Below are 27,079 nucleotides of genomic sequence, written 5' to 3'. Positions count from 1 at the left end.
GAGAAAGGAAAGTCATTTTATCCATTTGACAGATGTCGTGTTAAAAATCTTGGGGAAGGAGGGCTGTAGGTGGGGGGAGGAGCAAAAGAGGAGATAGTTCGGAACTAATGGTTCTGATATCATCTTTAAATGTGGCCATCTGGTCTAAGGTGGTGATAACAGGAACAGCATTCAGTCAGGAGCTCTGTGACCTGCTCCTATATCTGGAGAAGAGACAGAAAAAAATAAATATATTTCAATCAACTTAAACCACCTTGTAGTCTACTGAGCATGCCCACCCAGGACACAGGCTTGCAAAGGCTCTGAGCCTTAGCATGCATTTCCAAAGAGAATGTAATTGTCTTTTGGGAGTTCTTACAGCCCAAAGAGGAAATCTCATTTAAACGGCCCATCAGAAAGTAGAAGATGGTTTCCAGTAGCTTACTTATTTCCCTCTGCCTGTTGGCTCACTGTGAGAGAAAAGATGGTTGGCCACGGCATTTAGCAGTGCCTCTGGTCCCTGTCAGCAGTATTTCCTGTTCAGGGGTGGACCAAGTCTCTCCTGACAAGGTCTAGCAGCACAGTCTTGGGTTCCTAGAAGACACGGTAAATGGTGAACAAGTGGATGGCAGGGGTGTTCACTGAGCAGCCACTGGATCAGGCCCCAAAGGACTCACAGTGGCTGAGCTGGCTTCCCTTCAGATTGTGTCATTAAAGACTTCAGACAGAGGGATGCAACATCTAAATCTAGGCTGCCAGAGAGGACACAAGTCCAAGTAGACCCACCCTCAGAGTCAGGAGGGACAGCATCAAGTCTGTGTCTGCAGGAAAAGCGGTTGTGCTTGTAACAAAAGAACTTCAAGTAGGTCAGCCAGGCTTACATAAGAGAGGGTTCTGCCTGTCTGGGCTAGGTGGAGGAGGCGGGGGCAGAGAAGGGAAGGAACCCAGGGCAGCTGACTGAAGGACAAAGCATCCAGTAAAGTGCTAGGGCTTGAACCTACTCGTCTTGACTCTGTCTCAGGTTCAAGAGCCTGACAGACAGTGGATTCTTATACTCAAAGAAGATCAGGATTGGAGACTCCCAAGAGCTAGCACACCTAGTTCAGTCCAACATTTTAGATTAGAAAACTGAGAGTCCGGTGAGGAGAAGCTCCCTAATGTGTCAAGCTAGTCAGCAGCAGAACCAAGATTAGAAACAAAACCTACAGAATTTTAGACAGATAGCTGCCAATTGCTTTCGGTTAAAAATTGTCAATTGGTTAAAAAAAATGAACACCTATCCCAGTATCTAAAGACTACTATTATGTTTTATAAAAATCTCCACAAAAATAGCAATTAAATAATGATGAAATTAACAATTTAATATATAAAGAACTTCTAATATTATCCCTGAGCTTCACTTTGGAGATCACTGTTTCACGCATTTTCTGGTGCTCTTTCCTCCCTCTACCCTACAGACGTCATCCCTTTAGCACTACAACCAGCACTTGCCTCTCCTTCCCTTCAGGACCCCACACAAGTCTGACTTTGGAAATTAAGGGGTAAGAACACCTCAGTATGAGGGCTAATTAGAGACACTTCCAGAATCTCCCTCACTACCAAATGTCTTTGTTAAGGATTCTCAAATACAAATTCACACTAAAATGCAAATACTAGTGAAAAAAACTAATGGAATGGAAAGAATTGGCTCCAGGCCTGGCTTGGTTAATGACTTGCAATATGAATTTGAGCTGATCTGGCTCTTCTCTGAGCCAGCTGGACTAGGTTATCTCAAATGGAAAGCTGGGGTCATCTTTGACAGATGCTTCTAAAATCAGGTTTTGATAAGAGACAGAGGGTAGGCAAAGGAGACAGAAGGGAGTCAGAGAAGACATGGAAACAAGGAAGTCAGGAGAGGGATGGGGTGGGATAAGAAAGGTCAGAAGACAAAACTTGAGTATTTCAAATTTTTGCCATGGGCTACCTCCACCCAGAATGGAACTCTAGTACAGCGATGGCCTTTGGGTTCCACTGCCAGAAGAAAGGGTACTGCCTTCTCCACCCAGGTCAGGCCATTGGGTTCAAGCCATCCAAAGTAGCTTCCATGAAAAGATTAAGCAGTACCCCTTCCATGTGCTCAGAACATTATAGTTTCTAAGTTGCTTTGACTTTCATTTCACATTCATGAGCTCACTGGATCCTCCCAGTAACTCTGGGAGATAAGCAGAGTAAGGATGAGACATTATATTTTAAAGATAAGGAAACTGGCTTGGACAAAGGAAGTCACTCAGCTATCCTAGGAGCAGAGACCAGAAGAGAGCCCAGATCTTCTGACTCAAAGTCCAACGTTTTTCTCCTAATAATAAAAAATGGCTAACATTTACTGAGTGCTTATTATGTTTCAGAAACAAATCTAAATTTTTACATATACTGACTTATTTGATTCCCATTTTAAAAATGAGAAAACCAAGGTTAAGAGAGATGAAGTGATTGCTGAAGGCCACACAAGTCCAGAACCAAAACCCAGGTAGTTTACTCTAGAACCAGTGCTCTTAACCTCTGCTGTCCACAGCACACCCTCATGCCCCATGTGGTCAAAGAACCTTCAAGGTATAGCAAGGTATAGAACAGTGTGTATAGTATATTACCATAAAAAAGAGAAAGAGGAATATATTAATATATGCTTATACATCCATAGAACATTTCTCTGGAAGGACCCACTGGTGGCCTCTGCAGAGGAAGCCAAGTGACTGAAGGGCAGGGGTGAGATGGAGACTTTTCACTGTGCATCCTCCTGTACCTTTTGAATTTTGAACCATGTGAATGTATTTCCTGTTCAAAAATAAAATTAAAAAAACGAGGTGTCTAGGATCAGGAAAGCTGAGGAAACTGACTGCTTCTTGGCAGGGCTTTGGCAGCCAACCCTTCCCTATCCACCTCTCTGGGTTCTCAAACTCGAAGAACAGAAGGAGTCTCTCTCCTTTTTTCCTCCAGTTTCCCCACCCCCAGCCCCTGACATTGCTGGTCCAATCCCCCAGAAAGGCCAGTACTGTAGTCATTCTACAGGTTTTAGCAGCACAAACGAAAAGAGCAACAGATTGGGTTAGGATCCCACAGCCAATCACCAGGCTATAGGAAAAGAATGTATTAGTGGCAGGACAGATGAAAAAAGACATAAAAACCCTTCTTCCCCAATGCTTAGCACCCAAGGCCTGAGCTCCACAGATTCTTCCATCTCCTTCCTGTCACCACTCTGTCTCAATGTGCCTACCCACCTCTCTTCTGGGCTCAAAAAGGCAAAAATAAACAAGCTAGAAAGGTTCTAGGAAATCTGGCCCAGCTCGAGAGTCTGTGGTATACGAGGAAGAACACACTAAGGGAGAAAAAGTCCTGGAGGCCAGGTGCGAGTCAGCCCAGATGGTTTCAAGGGACTCTCTCAGTTTGGGTTCTTAGATTGCCACTATCTTATTCCTCAAGAGTTGGCAAAATACTCCACAGATCAAGGCCCTCAAATATTATTTCCTCAGATACCTTTCAGCCTAACCCCTTAGACAGATCAGCCACACAGGGGTTCTGTATCCAGGAAACTGTGAGGAGGTGGGGGTGGCCAAGTTGGATCAAGTGCCTTCAGGGATCCTCCTGAAGTGACTTAAACGGGCAGCACAATTCCCTCTCACAACAGCTTAGCATCATTTCCAATGCTTCACTGCTTCCAACACGCAGGAGACGAGTGGGACGTGAGCTGCCGTGGAAGGGATGAAGGGTCAGTCAGTGTGACTCTCGTGGGCAAGCAGGGCACTGCTGGGCCCCAGAGAGCCCCCCTTCCTTGCTACGTGGCAGAGACAAACCTAAATTTTTAACGTTTATTAACTTAAGCTGCCGCTGGCAGCTTCCTTTAGCACTGGAATTCATTGGGTGGTAGCTTGGGTCCATAGAAAGAACACTGAACAGAGTCTGAAGGCATGGCTTCTAGTCTTGAATCTCCCACTACCTAATACTGTATCCTCAGGCTGGTCCCTTCCTTCTCTGGGCCTCAGTATCCCATCTGTAAAATGGAGACAATACTGGCTTAAAAGAAGGGTAGGGGAAATGAGTGGAGTAATAAAGTGAAGACAAGCTCCTGGATTACCTCCAAACAACCTGAAATCATGACCTGGATGAACTCTTAACAATCCAAACAGCAACAAAACATGTTCAACATTTTACAAGGCACTTTTAACATTCCTTGTCACGGTAAATTCTTACACTCAACAATCCTGAGACTTTACAGTTAAGTTCACTTTATAGACCAGAAAACTGAGGCTCAGAAGAACTTTGCCCACAATGCACGGGGTGAGGAGAAATCTGAACCTGGGCTACATAGTTGAGTTCCTCACCCACCCCTCAACAAAGCAGGTGAAATGGCCCTGAGCACAAAACTTAGACACTCTCTCAGGGTCAGAACTGGCACTCCAGGCTGCTTCCTCTGGCAGGTGGCAGGTACAGATTGTCTGACCTCGTTTTTCTTAGTATAAGAAGTCTCTGCTCCTGATGCCCCCCACTTTCCCTCACTATCTAGGATTGTCGAGGAGCTGAAGCTATATGATCACCTAAATGTTGCAAACCTGTTTTATGGGAAGGGACTGACCTGCTATTGAGAAGCATCTGTATGAGTGTGGTAGACTCCAGCATGACTCTGATCAACCTGACCCCATAAGGTTACCTTCTCCTGGCCCTCTCTTTGGGCTTTTCTTTCTGTGGCTACTCTGATAGGAGTCAGGCCCAGTTTTTGGCAGGCATCGAGACGAGCTTAGGGATAGAGGAGGTACAGCTTTGTAAGGCAAAGAATAAGTACATCTGCAAAGTATTTTCTCAACTTGCAGCCTATTTGAGCCTTGCCAGTATCTGAGGGCAATACTGGCTATCTTACCTATAGACCAAATAAGACCCTGACAGAGGAGAGGAACATGACTGAGGCACACCTTAAGTGTCTGAGTAGTGACTGGAATTTGTGTTTCTTGATCTCAAGTCCAAAGCTGAGAAATGGGCATGAGGCTGTCACAGTCAACAGCAACTCACTGGGGCTCTGAGTCTGCTGTTCCAGGGCAGACCTGGCACACTCTGGTCACCTGTCTCACTGCTTCCCAACCTTCATCCAGACCCAGTCTAGGGCCCCCTCCTTCCATCTCCAGCCTTTGGTACCAAGGGCCAGCAGGGCCTCCCCAGGACACCTCGACCTGGTTTCCAGCTTGAGAAACCCTAAAAATAGCAGACCTTCATTAGTGGGGCCAGATGGCCCAAGCTTCTGTGCCTAGGGGCAGGGCTGTGGTCAATAAGGATGTGGCTGTTCCCTCCACTCACAGAGGAGAGGCTAGGCCTCTGCCCCTCTTCATGCATCCTACTACTTCCCCTCATACCCTCCCACCTACAATTTAGATATACTTGCTCTGGTCCAAGTTGTTACTTCATTCCCAAGAAAAATGAACTTTAATATTCAGTTACTTTAGGTTTTCTAGGACATTACTTCACAATCATATCATTCCATAATGGTTTGTAAGTGGACTGGAGGATGGAGGAGCATGTTCAAGTTTCCCACATTTATCAGTGTCAATTTATCTTCTCCATCTGCCTGTTAACTCAACATTCAAGGGCTCAGTTAAGTTTTGTTTGCCTTGTGGAGCCTGCTATAACTAACATGCCAGCTTGAGTATCCATTTTATTCCTAAGCTCACTTCCCTCTGAAGCACGATTTCAGGGATAAAGGAAGGAGGAGCCAGAGCAAAGTGATAGAGGCCCACCAGTTGGGGCCAGTGCCCTGTCGTGCCCACTTGGAAGACTTGGAGAGCTGGCTGCCCCTAGGGGTAGGACGTTCTGCGTCAGAGTGTGTCCCACAAGGGTCTTTGAGGCATGCGAGTGTGTTGCATAGGTGTGTTTGAATATGTCACACAGGGGAAGGGTTGTTTGTCCATGTGAGTCCTTAGGAGTGTGTACCTCAGGTATAGGAGTGTGTATCTGGGGGTAGGAGTACATCTGGGTGTGAATCCCAGTGTGCCCTATGTACATGTGGGTGTGCAACTGTGTTTTATATGCGTCCATGTGTGTCCACACACACAAATCTGCATAAGCATGCCTCATGTATGTGTGTACCCTACCTGTGCCAAGTATGTGCAAGTGTGAGTGTGCCACATGGTTAAGTGTGTGCTTCTAGTGTGTCAATTTGAAAGTGTACCTCACACGTGTATCCTGTGTGTATCTCAAATATACCCATGTGTCTGAGTGTGTTTAAGTGTGCATCACGTGTGACCTATAGTGTGTGTGTAAGTGTGGGTATGGGCAGAGAGCATGGATAGACAGCAAGGCTGCACCAATTTTCCTCCATCATAATTTGTTTCTAATAGCTTTCCTCTAAGACACCTGGGTCAATCTGCTTCTAAGCAAGTCAAAGGACTTGGGTTCAAATTTCATCTCTGTCACTTTTTGAATGTGGTGGCCATAGGTGCTTTTCCCAAAAGGCTTAGCCACCACTCCATTTATCCAAAGGGACTAACAACTATGAGGTCTAGCAGCCAAGAGTTGAACAGAGAAACAGAACAAGGGTCAAGGACCAACTCGTAGACTCTGGGCAAGTCCTTGCCTCTCCCGAGGCCTCAGTTTCCCCAGAAGTACTGTGAAGGTACAGGCTCAATGATCTTATGGGTTCTCATTTTTATCCAGTGACTTTCTCAGTTTAAGCACCACAAACTAACTCTGGTCCTTCCCACCACTACCACCACAAAAAGACAGTGCACAGATATGTGCATGTCGATTAGCACCTACAGATGTCTCATCCTAGCTAGTCCCCCTCTAGTCCTGGGCAAGCTACTGGTTGCCTCCCTACATCTGTCATTCCACACTTTTTTTTCCCAGTGGTCTGAGTCACTTGGAGTAAAAGGGATAAAGTCCCAGAGGCATACAATCTTCACCAAAGCTCAGGCAAAATGAGAAGGGGTTTATCCAAAGCATTCTTCTCTATCCTTTGGGATAACTGTGAGAACGGGTGATGATAATGAGCAAGCTTTCAGGCTCAAGGCCTAGTCTTGAACATGACCAGATAAATCTACAAAGAGAAAACCTCCAAACATGGCATGAAGAGCCATAGAATCTAGGGCCACTCTTCTGCATTTGGCAGGGCCTCTCATGAATCCCTGGATGGTATGATATCTAGATGGACTTATCATAGGTCAAACAGATGTATCTGAATTGCCAATTAGTGGTTTAATGCCAACCTAGCCAGAGTTATCTAGTAGCATCTGCCTAGTTTTCTCTGCTATCTTGACTAACTTTTATAACAAGACCTAGATAGAAGCAAAGTGCAGAAGGTATCTTTAGAACGAACTCCTTGCCCAAGGCCACTTGGTATGGATAGGCTGATAAAAGCTAACTCTATATGCTATGTTCTTCCGAGCACACCACTGTTTTTAAGAGATAGCACTTATCTGAGTCAATCAAAGCAATTCTCTGAGTTCCAATTTCCTTAGCCATAAAATGAGGAGAATAATCCTGGCCTTGCTCACCTCATAGGATTATGAGGAAAAGACCAATGTGGCAGGAACAGAAGACTATACAACAGTCCTATTTTCTTGCCCTGCCTCTGGAGCAATGAGAATTTTCCAAACTAAATGATGCAGATAAAGGTGCAAAGTGTAGATTTGTTCTAAGTAGGTCATTTGTCAAGAGCCTGTGATTTCTAATGCAACTTAATCATGTCATGAAAACCCAGTAATGCTCATCATAAATTCTAGCCAAGGATTCTTGGGGGCCAAGAATTGGTTTTTAAATGCCAAGTACCTGGGTGGTTCTGGCTTGACGGACTTGAGAAGGCACTAAATAAAAACACAATTAACTTTGGCTTTCTTTCAAGCTCTCCTTTTCGCTTTGCAGGAGACAGGGAGAGAAAGCTAGTCTGCTATTCATAGCAACATGTGTGTGGCCAGGTGGGGGGGATGGAGCTGGGGGTAAATAAAAGAAACCTTCTTATAAAAAAAGCACAGCTTCCCACCAAGGACCCAAGACACAGGCCAGGTCATAGGGCTTCCACCCTTCCAAGGGAGGAAAGTAAAAGAAAGTCCTCCAAGCTGAAAGAAATGGGGCACAAAGACAATGGGATTTGCATAAGGTCACTCAGCAACTGAGTTCATTTTTTCAGCCCCCCCTCCTTTATTCATGTGTATGTTTCTCATTAACAAAACCTTTACACAAGTCCTACAGATTGCAGACCCCTCCACTGTAGCAATCACCCAGAGATTTCTGCCTCAGAGAGTTCTCAGGGATTATCAGCCCCAACTAACAGAAAAGAAAACCAACTCAGAGAGGCTAAGTGACTTGCCCAAGGTCACAGAGCTAAAAAATATCAAACTACTAGTTCAGTGACCATTTGCTTTCCATCACACCATACAGGTTTCCCTTACCACCCCTGAAAGAAAAGGACGGCTTGCAAGTCTCACAGGTCCAGGAACCCATATCCTTGCAAGGCAATGTTCTATCTCGAGTACTACTACGAATATACTGTCTTTCCTTGGGTGAGTCCTTTCTCTTTCTGGGCCTAGTTCCCCAGCTCCCACAATGAGTGAATTAGACTCAGGACAGCTTGTAATATTCCTTTTCTAGAAGACATAGCTGTCTGGAATAACTTCAAATCGCACCATAATTGCCAGAGCTTGAGCCCAGATCAGGCGCTGTATGACAATAAGTCTTTGAGCCTCATTTTTCTCTTTGTGCCCTAGCACAAAGCAGACTCATCATTTTGCCTTTGTTCTGAGCCCTCCCACCATGCTGGCCTACCACAGCCTCTCCTACGGATGCCTGGGAAGAGCTCCCCCATGCCTCTTTCCCAATGCCAAAGCACCCACTGCCCAGCCCTCCTGCCAACCAGCAGGGTTCACAGATAGAGGAGGAAGGAAGAGTGGGTGGAGGAGAGGCTGTGGGAGGTAGAGCTAAAAGTAGCTACTGCCATTAGGCACCACACTCTGAGGGGGTGGAGGGTGGGCACTTAGCACATCCTTCCTGCAGCCAGCTGGGCACGGAGGTGCATGGATTCCCCTCCTCTAACGAAAGCAAGCAGGCAGAGAGATCCGAGCTGCCAGAACTATTCCCAGAGCTGCCTATGGAGCGCATTGCTGACTTCCACTGGACTCTGAGAGTGGATGGCCCTGCAGCAAAGGGCTGCATCCAGGGCTCCCTGCCTCAGGAGAACTAATTTAGTCTGCAGAAGATTCTATCCCCCCTAACTCTCACCTCACTGCCTGGCAACCCAAGGGCCGCTGACAGGCCTGCTCCCCTCCAGGAGGTTACATAATACTCTTGTTCTCCCAGCCTCTCAGTAAGCTCGCTTTCTGCAACCAAATCAGAGAGCATTCAGGTCTCTGATCCAGCCAAGGGAGCACAGGGCCAGAACTCCACAGCAGAGGTAGCAGGTTATAGGGGGCAAGGGCCTGATTTGAGGAGTCAGGATCCAAAGCCCACCACCGCAACCTTGGACAAGTCCCTTTCCCCTTCACTGCCTTAGTTTTCTCACTTGTAAAATAGGAGGGGGAGAGGTATGCTGAAGATCTCCAAAGTACTCTTAATCTCTGCTCCCATGTGATTCTCTGTGAATCCTGGCCACTTAAATGAAAAACCTCCCCTCCCCAATCCAAGGTTGCCCTGTCTTTGAAGCAGTCTGGCTGAGCTGGGAAGAGCCATCCTCACTCTCTTAATTCCAATTCCCCTAATTACTAAGGTCTGCATTGGCAAGATGGTTGCCTGGAGCCCCAGACTCTGTTGTCCACCTCTGTCCCAGGCCCATTTCAACCAGACTAGTTTCGCCTTTTCCTGTCTTATATAGAAGCTTCCAGCTCAAATTTCATTTGAGAACATGGTTCTTCTACTGAATCTACTCCTCACTTTAGTGACATGGAAACTGAGACTTAGTGGGGAAGGGCCTTGATCAAGTTCTGACAGCAATGTAGGTACAGAGCCACAGCTTGCTCCCAAGGGTCCCAAGGCCATTTCCAGTTTGTTTTTTCCTCCTGAAGGTCTGCCTTCCCTATGCTGTCCCTCTGCCATGCATACACAACTTTCCCTCTTCTCTGCTACCAACTCTCGACCTTGATGCTCAAAGACCAAATACCGAATTCCTGTCAGGGGCCTGAAACTAGCAGAGCAGAGTGATAAAAGCAAGAAAGAACTGACCTCAGACACATTCCTCCTTTAACCTTTCCTTTTCCTCCAGATTGCCCCTTTGTTCCTTTCTTCAGTTTCCTCCTGAGTTTTGCTCTATGTCAGGGGAATACCTTCAATTCTCAAAGTGTCATGACCACATTCTGACCACAGAGTCCACTATGCAGGCTACGCTGGGAGAACTGCAGGATGTGGCATCAAGAGGCCTAGGTTCTAGGCCAAGAGCTACCATTTCCCGACTGTGATCTTGAGTAAGTCTCTTAATCTCTCTGTTCCTCAGTTTCCTCAACTACTTCCATGTTTGGGGGAGGAGCCAATGAAATAACTAGGGAACTTTATTTGCTGAAATTCTTATTAACAGTGGTAACAGTATTAACTAAATGAATGGTTATTTAAAATACTGCAGGAAGGGGCTCTGGGCTGTCAAAGCAGCCAGTCCTCTTGCCTCCTAGGCCTTCCTAGACCTAAGAGGCTGGTATTTTATCTATAAGAGGCAATTCTCAATTATCCATGCAACATTTCTCTTTAACAAATGCTAAAGTCCAAGTTGGCAGCCCCCTGCCACTCAGCTCATTGTAGGGCTCCCTTCTCTGCTGGTGGCTAGTATGTGCTCAATGAATACAACTTGTAGTTCAATTGTTCTAGAAGAAACCTAAGTTAAATATAATTAGGAAGGCAAGTCTATTACCCCTAAAATCACCCTATGCATTCCAAACCTGCTAAAAAGGATCTTTGGATTACCTGCTGGTATTGAATAATAACATTCTTAATCAATTTGATCATTAGTATTAATCACAAAGTAAGAACAGATCATTAGAGCTGAAAAAAAATCGTTGCAGCTATCTAATCCATCTAACCTTATTTTGCAGATGAGGAAACTGAATTTCAGATGAGAAAAGTAATTTACCCAAGCTCACCCAGCAAATGAACAGAATCTTCCCCACTATTATAGCAAATATGTAGGAACTGCTTTTTTTCCTGAAGGGTTCAAACCATCTGACAGCTGGTAATTTTAAATCCGAATAGGTCGCCAGACTACTCACCCTCCAGGGTTGAGTTCTCCTTTTTAGAGTGGGCACAAGCCCCTAAAATTTGTCAAGGCCCCCACAATCTTAGAATAAAATTTCGCCATCTGCGAAGCCTGTCAATTCACATGTGCAATAAGCCAGATTCAGGCTGAGCTGACATTTCCTTTAAACATAGCAGTCATTCTCATTCCTGGCTGAACATTCCTGTCACCTCAGGGAGCTTTTAAAAAAATACTGATGCCAGGGCCTCACCATGACCAACTCAATCAGACCTCCCCTAGAGAGTCTAGGAATTGTTGTTAGTCTTGTTAACTCCCGGGGTGATTCCAAAGTGCAGCCAGGGCTGAGGACCACTGGGTTAATGGAAACAATTCAGCCAACCAAGGGAAACATGCGCAAAGAGTTTCCTGAACTCTTTGAAAACCAAATATATTCTGTTTGAAAGCTACATCTATGATGTCCTACTTTTCCAAAGAGGGGAAAAGAAAGTGGTACATAGAATCTACAGTTGTGGCACTGACCCTCAGGCAAATTTTGGACTAAGTTAGGAAAATACAGTTTGTAGGTATTGAAAGAAAACAGGGAACCCTGCAGTCTGCAGCAGGATTTACCAGGATTAAGATGCCATGTGACTCATAGTCCTCTTTCTGATGGGGTCATTGGCTTGGTAGATGATTGTTATGAGCCTAGCATACATCTTGATGTCTACAATGCACACAACAAATCTATCATGCCACATTATCCTCATTAAGCCACTGGTGGAATAGATGATGGTAGAACCCAGTAGAGTCTGCACTGGTTGACCAGATATATACAAAAATTAATGTGCTCCAATTCCAAGAAGAGGTTCTGGTGAGATGCCAGAGGAACTAGCATTAACCTCATCATATTGAACATTTCTTTGAATAAACAACTTGAATGATACTAATTCAGTTTGCAAATGATGCAATGCTAGAAGAGACCGCTGATCTGTTCCATGACATGAAGGAAAAAAAGCTAAAAACCCCAAAAAAGCTAGAATAGATCAACCAAAGAAAATAAAGTTTAACTGATGCAATGCTAGAAGGGACTGCTAATTTGCTGCATGGTATGAAGAAAAATTTTAAAAACCCATATAAAGCTAGAATAATAGACCAACAAAACAAAATTTAACAAGTTTGCTTCAAAAAGTCCTCAAGTTTGGTTCAAAAGGCCAATTTCACAAATGAGTGGAGGACTAGACTAGACAGCAAAGCATTTAAGCCTACAGCCCAAAAGGCTAATACAGTGGCTCTTAACCCTGGTGGGGGCTATCCTATGCCAATTAAATCAGAATCTCTTAGATTGGGGACCTTGCAAGGGTATTTAAAAACTCCCCAACTGATCTGAATGTTCAGTGAGAGTTGAGAACCACTAAAAGACAGCACTATTAGATAGTTCACAGACAAATCGTAGTCCCTTTGTACTGGATCCTGATCAGGTGGCACCTGAGTAGCATGATAAGTTCTGGGCAGCATATTTTTAAATAAATATAAAAAAAAAATAAGAGTTCTTCAAAAGGAAGGACCATTGTATGGAAACTGCTGCTCCTTGAAAACATTCTGTATTTCAGGCTTCACCAATGCACACTGCCTTTCACCTTGAAGGTCCCAAATAGTGAGTTTTCATAAAACTAAAGGGAATTTTTTGATGTGTATTCAAGATAAAAAGACAACATTTTACTGAATAAAGAATTCTGTGCAAAATTGCTATACAAATGAAAGGTATGAAAAAGCACTAAAAATGCAAACAAATAGCTGAGGTAACTAGTATGACTTCAGGGGTGACTCACACACCTCCCTCTCCACCTGACTCCATTCAGCTTCACACTATCTGGGAATGATCAACTCTGACTCTCTCCCCTCTCCATTTGAAAGGCAGACCCACTCTCCCACTCCACCAATTTCTCTGACCTTTACTTTCCTCATCTGTAAAACCAGGAATAACAATCATCCCCACCCACTTCACCAGGCTGATGTGATGCTCAAAATTAGAAATGATGTGAAATTGCTTTATAAACTCTATAGGCCCATGCACTGACAAGTGATTATTAGTATTGTCATTACTGGATGTTTCCTGAGTCTTCTATCCCCTCTAAGCCATCCCTCCTTCTAGTTTTTCCACTTTGTGCTTTGGTGCCAGGGCAAAGCACAATGAACTAAATACTTTTGAGAGCTAGACCCACCTAATGACAGGAGACACTCTGAGAAGATATCAGAAGAGCTAAGCTTTGATCATGGATTCTTGGAAAGCCAAAGACTCAGTTGGTCTAGAACAAGTTGCAGAGCTAGAAATAAAAGCTAGAGAGTCTAAGATTCCCCACCTCCATCCCACTTCTTGGGTCAAAGCCACTGGGGCTGGATCCAGATGCCTTGTGGGAGGTCTTCTAAGTAGGCAGTTATTTTAAGAGAATAGGCTCAATTCCCAATCATGTCCCTGTCCAAAGCAAGCACTCCACAGGCCAGGCCAAGGGAAGCAGAGGCCAAGATGGCAGACAAAGACTAGAAGAAAGACATACTTTGGCACCATCCCTGCAACTGGCAGTCATAGTTAAGCACTCTTAATCTGGGCCTCACCACAGGGCAGAAGAGCACTTCACCAACAGGCTCATTGGGATCCCTCAGTTAGCTAGCAATTTAATCACACACACAAGTGGATGAGACAATCTGAGCCAGGGCCCAAACCCTGTTCACCAGCCCCACAATCAAACTGGCTTTCCCAATTTGCCCAACCTTCCCAGTTGGAAACTACTCAAGAGACCAACGAAACAGAAACAAAAACCTCCAAATTCCACACTACAGCTGGGCTGGGCAGGGTTCCCTAAGCCACAAACAAAATTGGGGCACACTGTACAAGCAAATGTTACAAGTTCTGACAGATAGAGGCTGTCTCAATGGGGGAAAAGCATTGCTCAGTTTGTTCTCACCACACTATCCCTTCACCTCCCTGCCTCAACCAGAAGTCAAGATGAAAAAAATATATTTTTTCAGGGCTTGCAGACCTCCTTGCACTAAAGCTGGGCTGTGAAATGGCTCAATTAATCTTAAGGAGATGGCAGTGACTGGAGAGGAATTTGAACCCAGGAGCCTTCCAATAAACAGTCTCCATGGCTGGGACAAGGCTAGGCTCTGTATGCCTTCTGTGGACATGTCTTCTAGGCATTTGCAGGCCATGGGGATCTTGCTCTTTCTTTGTCCTCTCCCCAAAAGCATCTCTCCCAAGTCCCGCTGGGCTGCAGACACCTTTCTCCAGAGGCATTGATGCCTGGACCTTTAAAGGGTGGGCTCTGGAACTCAGCAGGAGCTGAGTGATTCAGGAGTTACTAGGATATCTGTTGAAGGCATTTGCTTGAAACCCCTGGTGAGCAGCTGGGAGCCAAAATTCTTAAGCTGGAATTTTGCCCCTCCTAGTAGCAAAAGCTTATCCTTTACCCAAAAGGGTCAGAGGAGGAAAGGGAACAAGGAACCTTGTTGGGAAAAGTTGGGACAAATCAGAGAGGAAAAGCCCTCTTCTCTTCCTTCTTACCCACTTACAGCAGGGGGCAGGGAGGAGGAAAGGACGAAGGGGGAAGATGAAGAGGCAGGAGAGGGAAGAAAAAAGAAAAAAAAGTAAAAATGCAGAGAGTTCCACTCTTCTGGGCTGCATTTTTCCTTTTCTCCCACTCTTTTCTTTTTGCATACCCTCACAAGTCTGAAGGAGAAATGCCAAACCTTTAGGACTCACACAAGTAAAAAGTCACATTGCCAAGTTTGGTTCTCTACTCCCCAAACTCCCTTTTAGCTGCTGTAGGGTGGCCTGCCATCTGGCTAGCAACATCTCCTTATTTGCCTAGAGATAAGTTAATTTGGAAAATGCTTACCCATTTCGCCAGCTAAATTACTGATGGAAGGGCTCATTCAAGCTACCCCTTTAGCCTGAGGGGTTGTGGGGTGGGGGAGGATTGGTAGGGGGAATACCCATCCATCCTGGCACCAATCAAATCCTTACAGGCACAAGGAAGCCATTCAGAACTGTGGAAATCAATGCATGCCCTGCTGTTTTTCCTCATTCCTAGCACAACCAACCCCGTCCACATTCAGAAGTGTGCACCCATTCACACACACACAGAGGGCGTACACACACACCCATGAACATACTCTCACACACCCTTCACACACACATTTCCAAAAGCTTTCTTCCAAGGGTGTGTTAGGCACCTAGAGGTGAAGGCTGTGGCATTTTGTGACACTACTGTCATAAACCTGGCTCAAAGACTAGCCTAAGAGAACCCTTCTCCCCTTAGGGAAAAAAAAAAGGAAAAAGCATTCCATTGTTGTAGTCCAGTTTTCTTCCCACATAGCTAGGTAAAAAATCTCCTAGGTAAAATTTAAGTTTCTCCAGATAACAAAAACGAAAACCAGATATTTCCCACTCCCATCAACCCTTGATTAACATTTCATTTTCATTTTCACTTGTCTTTCCAGTTCACCCCCCTCTGATTTCAAGTGCCTATGGGCACCGAAAATCACAGAATGCAAGAACTTGGAGGTCACCTAGTCCAACCATCCCCAAATGCCAATGTTACAGGGAATGTCAAACCCACTGAGGAGGAAAAAAAAATGCCCAAAGTCAAACAACCACTGAAGGGAGAGAACCCAGGGCTGTAGTTGCACAGTCTGGAGCCTTTCCTCACTCTCCAGCATTGTATCAAAACAAAGCGCCCAACCAAAATATAAGCTTACTTTAGATAATACTGCTAGAGCTAAGAGAGGGGGAGGAACTCACTAGATTCTCTTTGCAAAGAAACAAGTTCTCAGTTCAACCCAGGTAGCCCCCACAAAGGGATCAAAGAGTAAATAATAAGAATCAACGACAGCAAACTTCCCAGATCATGCTTACACCATGGTACCAATCAAATAAAAAACCAGCTTCTCATCCACACCAAGCAAACGAGAGCACACCTTGAGGCTCAAAACCCCTCCAGATGCCATAAATAATACTCACTGGGTCCTGAAGTCAGGACAATTTCAAAAGCCCTCTTCACAGCCTCTCTTCCCTTCATAACCATTTCCAAAGTGAATGAACAGGACATGAAACTTAACAGCACAATGTCAGCAGATTTGCACATCACGCATGAGCAGCCGCCCACATGGGTGTAGGGGAAATGTGTGTATGTGCCCTGATTCATGGCTACATGAGCCAGAAATGGCACTATTTCAAGTCAGGTAAGAAACGGAATGAGGAAGACTTGCCTATATCAGCTGGTAGGGGTAGGAGGCAAGTATTATGCACACTGGCGTCAGAGACAATTTTTTTCCTGGCTTTGCCAAGAGCTTTCTCAGCGGAAACAGAAATGTAAAGATAATAACAATAGCACAATAATAACAGCAACCACCACCACCACCATCTGATACAGACATACAAATATATGTCAAATTAGAATGTTGCTTCTAGCTCATGTTTTCCTGAGCTCTCATTCCATTCCCACCAGACATTTTTGGGGGGGACAGGGGGGTGCTCAAAACTCTCAACTTAGCATGATACATACTTTCATTTTGCTATGGAAATCTTCCAATTAGAGAGACCTCTATCTTAAAGAACAAGCAAGGAAGCAAACAAAAACCACCACTTTCTCATTAGCACTAGCAAGTCCTATTTAAGATGTAGTTCAAGAACAACATTGCACATGAGATTACCCTAAAGAGGTATATCCAAATACTATTATTCCCAAGGTGGGTAAAGAGCTGGCTTTTGTTGTTTTTTGGAGGACACAAAGAGAAAATTCCAAAACTCAAATCCAGGGGTACAATCTTTAGGAGAAGGAACCCAAGCAGCTCTTTTTAATGTCTTTTCTTGCCAATTCATAAAGATCAGAGAACGCTTTTTTGTCCCATTCCATGATTTCAAAGAAATTGACATTTAATGCTTTAAGAAATGTTTTAAAGGTGGCTTCTTTCCAAATTGGAAACTGTGAACCCTGGACAGCAAATTGAGATTAAAAGAACACAGTCATCAACTGCCAGCTCAATGCACCTCACCACATCACTTCTCAAATTCTTGCTTCTTGTTAGAGACTACAGAATCATTTTCTCTAAATTCATTCCTTCTATCATTTTTTTCCTTCTAAACATCTAGTCCAAGACTGTCATTCCTAACATGCCAAAAATTCATCATCCTCTTCCCACAAGTCCCCTTGCCCCCAAACAAACCCAAATGCACTCCTGATGGCAAGAGAGAAATTTTGACTAAAATTCCCTCACGGAATTTAAAGGCAGTTTTCAAGAAAATGAGTTGACAATACACCACGAACAGCAAAGCCACCGTTTTAGGACGCAGAGCTTGCTCCGTAAACATCACGTAGATGGAGAATGCACACACACACACACGCATACTTAAATAGAAAGCATTTCTTTATCAACAATTTTACTCAAGCAATAAGCAACTACACTCATAGGCATACTTAAAAGACAAGACATGACAAAAGATTTAGGGAGAGATAATATACCAACGTCATACATATCACAGCGAGGCCATGTTGAAGCTCAAAACGTTTTCCCCCCTGAGTAAGAAAGCTTGCTCTTTCTCTCCCTCTCTTTCCCTGTCTCTGTCTGTCTCTCTTGATTTTTTTTTTTTCTCGGTTGTTCTCGGGATGAAATCAAAGCGAGAGTTCGCAACAGCTCAGGCGGCTGTACTCCATTTAGCGCGTTCCCAGGAAAAACATGAGTATGACATTAACAAGCAGGAGAACTACAATCACGGCAAAAACGACTACAGTTTGCACATCCAGGGTCATGGTGCAATGCAGAACACTGTAGTGTTCCAGGTGGGGGGCCGGCAGATTGGGAGATGTCAGTCTCTGTTCTGTCAGACTGTCCATACAGCCACCATGCTAGAAAGAAGAGGAGGAAGTCGGCTGGTTAGGGAAGGGCTGGGTTTGGCGCCCGAGTTTGGTATGGGGGGGGGATGGGGACAGGGGAGCTTGCCTCCCGCCTTCTCAGGACTGAGCTGATCTTTCTTCCCTAGCTGAGAAATCTTAGCTTGCGCTGCAGTCGGCAGAGTCCAGAATTCTCTCTCGGGCGCCACGGAAAAGGCAAAATCCTCGCTTTCAAAGGGAAAAGCGGGAGGAACCAGTGCAAGGTTCTCCGACGCTTGCTCAGTCTGTCCCGGCGTGCGTCCGTCCGCCTGCCTATCAGTCAGCCTAGGTCTCCCCGACTCCCGCTAGTTCGCTCGCTTTCCTACGCTCTCTCGCTCCACTGGGGTTCCCAGCTGCCAGCCACTCGTTACTGCCCTGCCTCGCTGGCTCTCTCCCTCTCCTCTCCCCACCCCCACCCCGTAGGATGCGTTTTTAATCACCGAGCTACTGCGGACGCCTGCGTGAGGCGCAGCCCCATCTGCTGACAGGCCCTCCAGCCAATAGCAGGTGCCGCAGAGGAGCGTTTACTCTCCTGGGGGCGGGACTTGAGCTGGCGTGCTAGCCGCGGCAGCCAATTGGAGGGCCCAAGGCTCCCCGAGCAGGCTCGCTCCATGCCGACTAGCGGTAGCCACCGCCCCCAATTCTGGCGTGGGGGTAGGGAGTTTGTTGGGGGTGGGTTGAGGCGGATGTAGGGAGGGAGGGAGGAGAGGAGGGAAATGACCAGGAAAGGAGGAGGGAGCAGATAGAAAGGGGCGGAGGGGAGAGGCTTGACAGGGAGGCAGGGAGGGAACAAGGGGAAGATTATGGGAAGCAGGGAGAAGGGATAGGGAACAAAATGAAAGAGGGTGGAGGAAGGGAAGGAAAAAAGGATGTGGAGGAGTGAAAAGGAATGGAAAAATGGGATAGGTAGTTGGGGAGGAGGCATGCCTTGGCAGCCACTTTGTTTGGAGCTTGGGCCAAGGAGGAAGCAAAGGTGCCTTTGGCCACTGCCTAAGTATTTACAGGCAATTTACCATTAGCCATACAAATTCAACAAACGAGTGCTGTGAACAGAACCACAAGGACACACTACAAATTATCCAAAATCCAATTCTATTTGGCTTTCTCTGATATCCCTCCATTGACAAGTCAGATTTCTCTATAACAGCTTGCACTCTTCCAGCATGCTGAGTACTATGAAGAGAAGCAGCCAGCTTTGCAGTGGAAAAGCCTCTACAAAAATTGCAATCTACTTGTCATCACTGCCCCTGTGTTTGTGACCCTGTCTCTGGAACTAAGAGGAAAAGCCCTGGACTAGAGACCAGAAGGTTTCAGATTTACTTCCAGCCCTACCTCAAGCTTTCTGTATGACTTTTGGACAATTCCTTTCCCCTTTCTGGGCCTCCACCTCCCTTCTGTCGCATGAGGACTTAGACCTATCTGAGAATTAAGTGAAACCTCTGAACCCTCATCTCACAAAAATACATACAAATTCAGCAGGCTCCTGGGCCCTCAAAAACCCAGGACTCCCTTAAACAGAAGATCTCCAAGGGCCCTTCTTACTCTTACATTCTAGGACTGGAAGAGTGAACAGATAGATACTGATGGAGAGGAGCAAAAAACTGGCTTAGCTTGGGATAGAACGAATTAAGTTCTGGAACTCCAAGCATACTAGATTCTAACAGGAATGAAATTTGCTTTCTATTCTCTAGAAATATTTACATATAGGACAGTCACCCATCTTAACTAGATGACTGGAAATTCTGAATGAATGCAGGTCATAAACAAAATGGCCCCTGGCCCTACAAGATATAATAAAACCCAAAGAATTCTCCACTTCAAAAGTTTTGTCTCAAAACACCACCTATGAATGATTCATCCCAAAACAAACAACAAAAAACCCTGAATCAGATAAAGCTTCTAGATCCAACTATCAATTTATAGAACATACAGAGGACAGACAAACATGTTAAACTGCAATATGAGGATACAGACTGTAAAAAACTACAAGACCAACAACCCGGTTCTTTAGCAAATAAATAGGAAGGAAAAAGAGAGATTGATTCAGGTGGAAGTTGTGTGTGCACACACACACACACTCATTTGTGACATTTATGAAACAACTGGAAATTTGAACAGACTGAATATTTGATGATATTAAGAAGTCACTATTAATTGTTTAGATGTGATAATGATATTGTGGCTAAGTTTAACAAAATGGGGAGAATAGGGGTAAATCTTTGTGACCTTGGATTTGGCAATGGTTTCTTAGATATGACATAAAAAGCATAAGCAAAAAAAAATAGACAGATTGGACTTCATCAACATTCAAAACTTTTGTGCTTTAAAGGAACACTATCAAGAGTATGAAAAGAGAACCCACAGAATGGAAGAAAATATTTGCAAATACATATCTGATAAGGGACTTGTATTTAGAATATATAAAGAACTCTTACACTTCAATTATAAAAAGAAAAATTACCCAATTAAAAATTGGCAAAGGATCTGAACAACATTTCTTCAAAGCAATGGTCAAGAAGCACACAAAAAGATGCTCAACATATTAGCCATCAGGAAAATGTGAATCAAATGCAGGAAATGTAAATGCAAGATACTTACTACAGCATTATTTGTTATGAGATACCACTTTACACACACTAGGGTGGCTATAATAATAAAAGCTAGACAATAACAAGTGTCGGGGAGGATGTGGAAACATTGGAACCTTCATAACACCGCTGGTGGGAAATGTAAAATGATGAAGCCACTTTGGACAACACTCTGGCAGTTCCTCAAAAAGTTAAACATGGAGTTACCGTTTGACCCAACAATTCCACTTCTAGGTATATACCTAAGAGAAATGAAAACATGTCCACACAAAAACTTGTACACAAAAGTTCATAACAGAATTGTTCACAATAGCCAAAAGATGGAAACAACTCAGAAGTTCATCAACTAGTGAATAGATAAACAAAATGTGGTATATCCATATGATGGAATATTATTCAGCCATAAAAGGAATGAAGTACCGTTACATGCTACAACATAAATGAACTTTGAAAATATTATTCTAAGTGAAAGAAGCCAGACACAAAAGGCTTTTGTATGATTCCATTTATATGAAATGTCCATATAGAGTAAATACTATTTAATGAAGTTTTTGTTTCAGTTATTTATAAATATGAATGTGCTAGGTTGTGATGTAAAACGTGTTTCCTACAACAGGTAATGGTTCAAAATAGTTTGAAAGCCCCTCTTCTAGATTATGTTGAGACAGATACTGGTCATCAGGACAGTATCATAATGTAAGCAACCAGAATCTTTCTCCTTGCCTTTGAAAGTGCAATCTTATCCTGTCTCCACTATATTATCTATTGACCCTTCAACCCACTGCAACCAGGCTTTCATCCCAATTATCTCATAGGAAATTGAAACTTCTTGTGAATAAAAACAAATGACCAACTTGTTGCTACATGTCATGGCCAATTTCCCATGTTTATCTTCCCTGACTTCTCTCCCACTTGATTCCATTGATGCCTTCTTCCTTCCTAAAATGCTCCCTTTGCCTTGGGGAGAGCATCCACATGACGTGTCTAGTTATACTGTCTTTACTTCCTGCCTGGGTTCTTCTTCATCCAGTCATTAAGGCCATGATTTCTCAGGGTTCTTCTAATCTCACTCCCCTTTTCTTCTCATTCCACAGTTGTACTGAATGGTAGATCCATCTATTCCCATGGTTTGAACTACCACCTACATTACACACTGATGCACCTCCTTTCAACAAAGTTACTAGACACCAATGGGGAACAAAACAGACATAGGCCCTTGCCTGCATGGAGCTTACAACTCTCTGCTGATGACCCCCAGATAGCTCTCTTGAACTCTAGAGATGAATCGTCAAATGCCTTCTGGATATCTCCTCCTGACGATCACACAAGTACCTCAAACTTAATAAGTCCAAACTTGAAGTAATCTTCACCTGCCCCTGCCATCTTCCTCCTTCCCCTGAGTTCCCTGTCACGTAGGAATGTCACACATAGAACTAGCCAAAAACTAAGGAGATATCCATAAGTCTTGCCTCTCCCTCACCTTCCTGCTAGCCAACCAGTCTCCAAGTCCTGGTGATTCTCTTCCTCCTTAATATGTCTCTCATGTGTCCTTCCTCTCTCTCCCTGCTGCCAGTACCTTTAATCAGTTCCTCCTCATCTCTGATCTATTACCATTCATTACTGGGTCTCTTCTGCTGCTCTCTCTCCCTAATTCAGCCTCTACTCTCCTGCTCAAATTCTCTCTCTCAAAAGCAGTTCTGCTCTTATCAAGCCTATGGTAGATAATATAGATTGGTTGCTCAGAAACCATGCCACCCTCCTTCTAGCCAGCCTTACTGTATTGCTGAAAAGCTAAAAACCAAAAAAAACTACAACAACCAGCTGTCATTTCTCAGACTCCTTTGCATCAAGTGTTCTAGATGTGATTTATTTCTGCCAATCATATGGACATGCAAAATATTTGGAAGGAAGTGATGATGCAGAAGCCATATTTCTGTGGCTTCTGTTGGCAAGCACAATAGTGGAAGTTTTAGGGTTTTCTGCAGCCATGTTACTTTTTCATAGGCCCCAGTGTTTGGTCACTGGCTTTGTGCATTTGGGGAAGCGGAGAATGGGACTTTTTTTTTTGCCTTTGAGGATCTGGCAGGCATGATGATACTCTAGTCAACAGTTAAGACAGTTGCAGATTCCTGGGATTTCTAGGTCACAGATAAGGTGGAGTGTTCCCAAAGTCCCTGATGCCTCACGTTCCTGCTTGTAGCAGAGAAAACAGCTCCCCTGGTATTGTTCTGGGAGTCATTCCTGGAGGCTCGGACTAAAGCTTGCCCTTCCAGCCCTTCTACCAATTTTGGAAGTACCTGATTTTCTGTATTAAAACTCTTTTGGCTGAAAATAACTAGAGTGATTTAATTTCTGCAGCTGAACCCTGACTTATATAACTCCTCTGCTCAAAGGCCTTCCATGGCTCCTCACTGACTTTAAGGCAAATTCTGTGGCATGACATACAAAACCTTGCCAATCTGGTATCCTTTGGCCTTTATAACCACTCTCACCAATGCCCTCTCATTCTCTATTCTCTAGCTAAACAGAACCTACCATAGTTCTCATAACCCACCAGGTTCTCTTGCCTTAAGCCCTGTGTACTATTGCTATCCTTCCCCAGCCCCCACCTCAAAGCTCAGCTCAGGTGCCACCTCCTCCAGAAGGCTTTCCCTGATGCTCTCCCCTCAAAAACATTCTGGACCATATTATTCTCCCATAGGACCCTCTGTTTACCCCTCTTGGAACACTTATTAACCTGTATTGTAATATTTTTCTTTTCTTGTTTGTATCCTGCACTGGACTGTGGAGCTAAGAGGGCAGAGACCATGCCTGTCTTGTTCACTGCTTTCTCCCCCATGCCCAGCACAGTGCCTGACACTTAGCAGGTGCTTCATAAACATCTGTTGAATACATGAATGTCTTCTTCATCCACTTGTTTCCACTCAGAGAATCATGTCTTCCAATCACAGAAGGCAAGACCTTCTGTGAGGTCTCATCAGACCTCAAAGAAAATCTAGTCTAAACCCTCATGTTCCAGGTTAAGAAACTGAGGCCCAGGTAATGTAAGCAACCTGCTCAAGATTACACAGCTGATTGTTGGTAGCGCAGAAATCAAACCCTTGTCTCTTGTCTCAAAAGTACTTTTGAGAAATTTCAGACTTTGGAACATGATATTTGATCCCAGCCCTGTCCATGTGTGGTCAGCCTTCTGAGTGCGTTGACCATTCAACTCTGTCTACAATTTCAAAAATATTAGATGAGTCCCCCACATTTTAAGCAGTAGTACCCCCACCCCAGAGCCAGCCCTTCTGCTGACAAGTATCAAGGAATCAGAGAATCTCTTGGTATAGCCCAATTTCATCCTGCAATCTCTCCTGCAACATCCCCACCAAGTAGTTATCCAGTCTCAGCTCCAACACCCACAACGATGGGGAGGTTCCTCTCTCTTAAGACATCCCATTCGTCTTTGGGACAATCTCAGTTGGTACAAAGTTCTTCCATCTCTTTGAGCCAGATGTTATCACCACTTCTACCACAGCCACTGCTGAGGAGCTAATCACTCCATGAGATGGTCTGGCATATAACTGCTCCCAAACTCACATTGAAATTACTATAAGCACCCAGTATATTTCTCAGGACCCAAAGGCCACTCATTAGATAATAATAATAATAGTTAACATTTATAAAATGCATACTCTGTGCCAGGTACAGTTTTAAGCCCTTTACATGTAGTAACTTTTAATCCTCACAAGAACCCTGTGAGGTAGATACTATTATCCTTATTTTATAGATGAGGAAACTGAGGCAAAGTGGTTAAATAACTTGCCCAAGGCCATATAGCTAGTCAGTAGTGGAGTCCAGATGCAAACTCAAACAGTCTGGGTCTAGAGCCTATGCTCTTAAACACTGTGTTATATAAATGCCACTAGGTGACACATGTCCCATTTTCCAATAGCATCTTGCATGATGTCTCCGGGGTCACAGGAATAAACCATTTCAATGTCCTAACCTGAGTCCCAGTGGCCTACCTCCCAGGTGTAAGATGCCTAAGTCTTAAATCTGCCTTCTCTCAAGGAAAAGCCAATGCCTGGTTGTCCTTTGCCTTTCATGGTTCAAACAACTCCCAAAGTCCTACTTCTGCCAGGAAACACACCTAAGGCAAGTTCAATATTTTTTCCTGACCCCCACTGTTACTCACTTATTTGCCACCCAGTCCCCACAGCAGCCACCTGATAATCCTGTCTGTTCATTGTCTTGGCTACTGATGTAACTAGATGCTCTTGCACATGCATGCCTGTCAGCTCTATTTAAGAGAGTCAGCTCCCTGAGGACAAGACCTGCTGGTTAGTTCAAATATTCAGCACAGAGATCACTACTCCTCAAAAATCAGTTAAATTCAATAAGCACTTATTCTGACAGCTAAGGGGTACAGAGAGGCTCTCAGGAAGCTTACAGTCTAGTGGAGGAGACTGTCACAAACACACATAATTTCAACGTCATGCAGTAAAGTGTCCCAAGCGTAATCAGATAATGAATAAAGTTGTTGATGATTATAGAACAAATCATAGAATTTCACATTCAAAATGGGAAAAACAGTCATTTCCTCCCCACCTTCCTAAAAAGGAATCCTTTCTACGGTATATGTGATAGGCTAGAGGGAGTGGGGGAGGAAACACCTACTTTGAGTATGCGTGGTGCTAAGCCTTCCAACATATTATTTTATTTAATCCTCCCCAGAAGCCTGAAAGAACTAATTGTTATTGCTATTTTAAAGAGTAAGAAATTAAGGTTCAGAATGTTTACATCATTTTCCCATAGCCATACAGGTAGGATGTAGCAGTAGCAGGATTTAAACTGAGATCTGTTTCCAAAGCCTACCTTTTTCTCTTCTATCTCTGATGAGTTTTCTCCAGCAGCTGCTGGAATATTTTCAGTAACAGGAAGCTCACTGTGAAGCTTCCAAGAGAATTATTCATTTTGAGCTGAAATTCACTATTCTATGGTTCCTGCCCATTTGTTAGAGTGCTATCCTCTGGGCCATGCAAAAAAAAGCCAAGTCCTTCTAAGCAATAGTCTTCTTAAGTATTTGAAGACATTTATCATGGGTTCAAACTCTGTTTCCTTCTGAACACCCTCCCTCTCTCTCTCTCCACACATGCGCACACACACACACACACATACACACACATTTGTTTTCCAAGATAAACATGACCATTTCTTTAAGTTCTTCCACTGGTGATAAGGTTTGCAATCCCCTCCCCAGGCTGGTTGCTTATCAGTGTGTCCACATCCCTCAGAACACATATCCAGGTAGGAGTGACAATGAGGAATAGAGTGGGACTGTCCCCTCCCTTATTCTGAACACTGGTCCTTAGGAAGAGCTACCTGTGAGCTTATATTCACCTAAAATGGCTGATGCTCACATGTGCTGCTCTTATGCCACAATGCCTTGAGAAGCTCATGGCAAAGTGAAAGAGCGGTGCACGAGAAGTTAAAACTTTCAGATATAAGTCCAGCCTCTGCTTCTTGGTAGCTGTGTGACCTCAAACAAGTCTCTTAACTTCCTTAAAGGTCAAAAAGCTATGACTTGTTTTTAGTTGTAGCTTAAAATAAAGCACTATTTTAAATCTTCAACAGCCTTGCCAAAGGTGTTGACAAGTATCCAGGCATAGAGTTGGTCTCGAGTAGGGTACCCTGAGGAAAGGGTGATGGCTGATTAATTTAAGTTAAAGAATGAGGTTGCATATAATTGTGTGGTTGTGGGGGATGGAGTTTTATGGGGAAAATCAGATACAGGGTTAAAAATTTGGCTCTGCCTGAAGACTTTTCTCCTAGCTATCTACAAAAGGAGTCCTTCCTTGACCATCCTTTCTAAAACTGCACCACCATATCACTATCTATCCCATTATGCTACTTTTCCTTCTAGACCTATCACTACCTGAAATGTTATATAATTATTTGTTTGTTGGTTTAGTGTCTCCTATTATAAACTGTAAACTCCATGAAAGCAGAGACTGTTTTGTTCACTGCTGTATCTCCAGCACCTAGTACAGTGCTTGACATTCAATAAATATTTTTTAATGACTGAATAAATGAATGAGTGAATGAAGGCCAATGCATAGCTCTGCTAACTCACAATATAGGATGTAGAAGAAATGTATCATGGAAAATATTCTCTGCTGCAGCCTATGAATACCAACCCTTGCCCCCCTCCCATTAGTCAGAACTCCTCAAAAAGGGACTAAAAGTTCCAGTTAACAGTCTGAGAATTTCAGGAGCTTTTTGTTTTTCTGTCCCCAGTTAGCACAGACACCACTCTAAATCACCACCCAGATCTTCCCTCAAGAAACACTAGCTATACTGCCCTCCTGTGGCGAAAGACTGAATACATATCTGAATAAATAGCCAGGAACAGCAGTTTCCTCCTTTTCCTTTGC

The 27,079-nt window shown here is 44.1% G+C and overlaps 2 protein-coding genes across 7 annotated transcripts in view; both read right to left on the bottom strand.

Annotated features, from left to right (window-relative positions):
• The window catches only part of ARHGEF9 (Cdc42 guanine nucleotide exchange factor 9), a 247,901-nt gene that overhangs the window by 126,305 nt on the left and 94,517 nt on the right, over positions 1 to 27,079 (bottom strand). The window contains exon 1 of one of the 6 annotated variants that reach the window (XM_014794899.2): positions 17,676 to 17,824. The exons of 2 other annotated variants lie outside the window; for them this stretch is intronic. Coding sequence is in view for 2 of the 4 variants with exons in the window: in XM_014794898.2 (XP_014650384.1) it covers positions 17,669 to 17,677 (9 nt within the window). In the remaining 2 variants the exon portion in view is untranslated. Of the gene's footprint in view, positions 1 to 17,664; positions 17,825 to 27,079 lie in introns of those variants that run through there. 3 more of the 6 variants (XM_014794898.2, XM_014794901.2, XM_014794897.2) reach the window with 3 other exon arrangements.
• Positions 17,857 to 18,446, bottom strand: LOC147911903 (uncharacterized). The gene has a single exon (XM_087426405.1). The coding sequence runs from the start codon at positions 18,034 to 18,036 to the stop codon at positions 17,857 to 17,859; it is 180 nt and encodes a 59-aa protein (XP_087282531.1). The 5' UTR covers positions 18,037 to 18,446.

This window comes from Ceratotherium simum, chromosome X, assembly GCF_057802395.1.
Source record: "Ceratotherium simum simum isolate JZ-2026a chromosome X, ASM5780239v1, whole genome shotgun sequence".
NCBI classification, from domain to species: Eukaryota; Metazoa; Chordata; class Mammalia; order Perissodactyla; family Rhinocerotidae; genus Ceratotherium; species Ceratotherium simum.
Note: the sequence above shows the minus strand (reverse complement) of the source record. Positions and strands in the feature narration are given on the sequence as shown.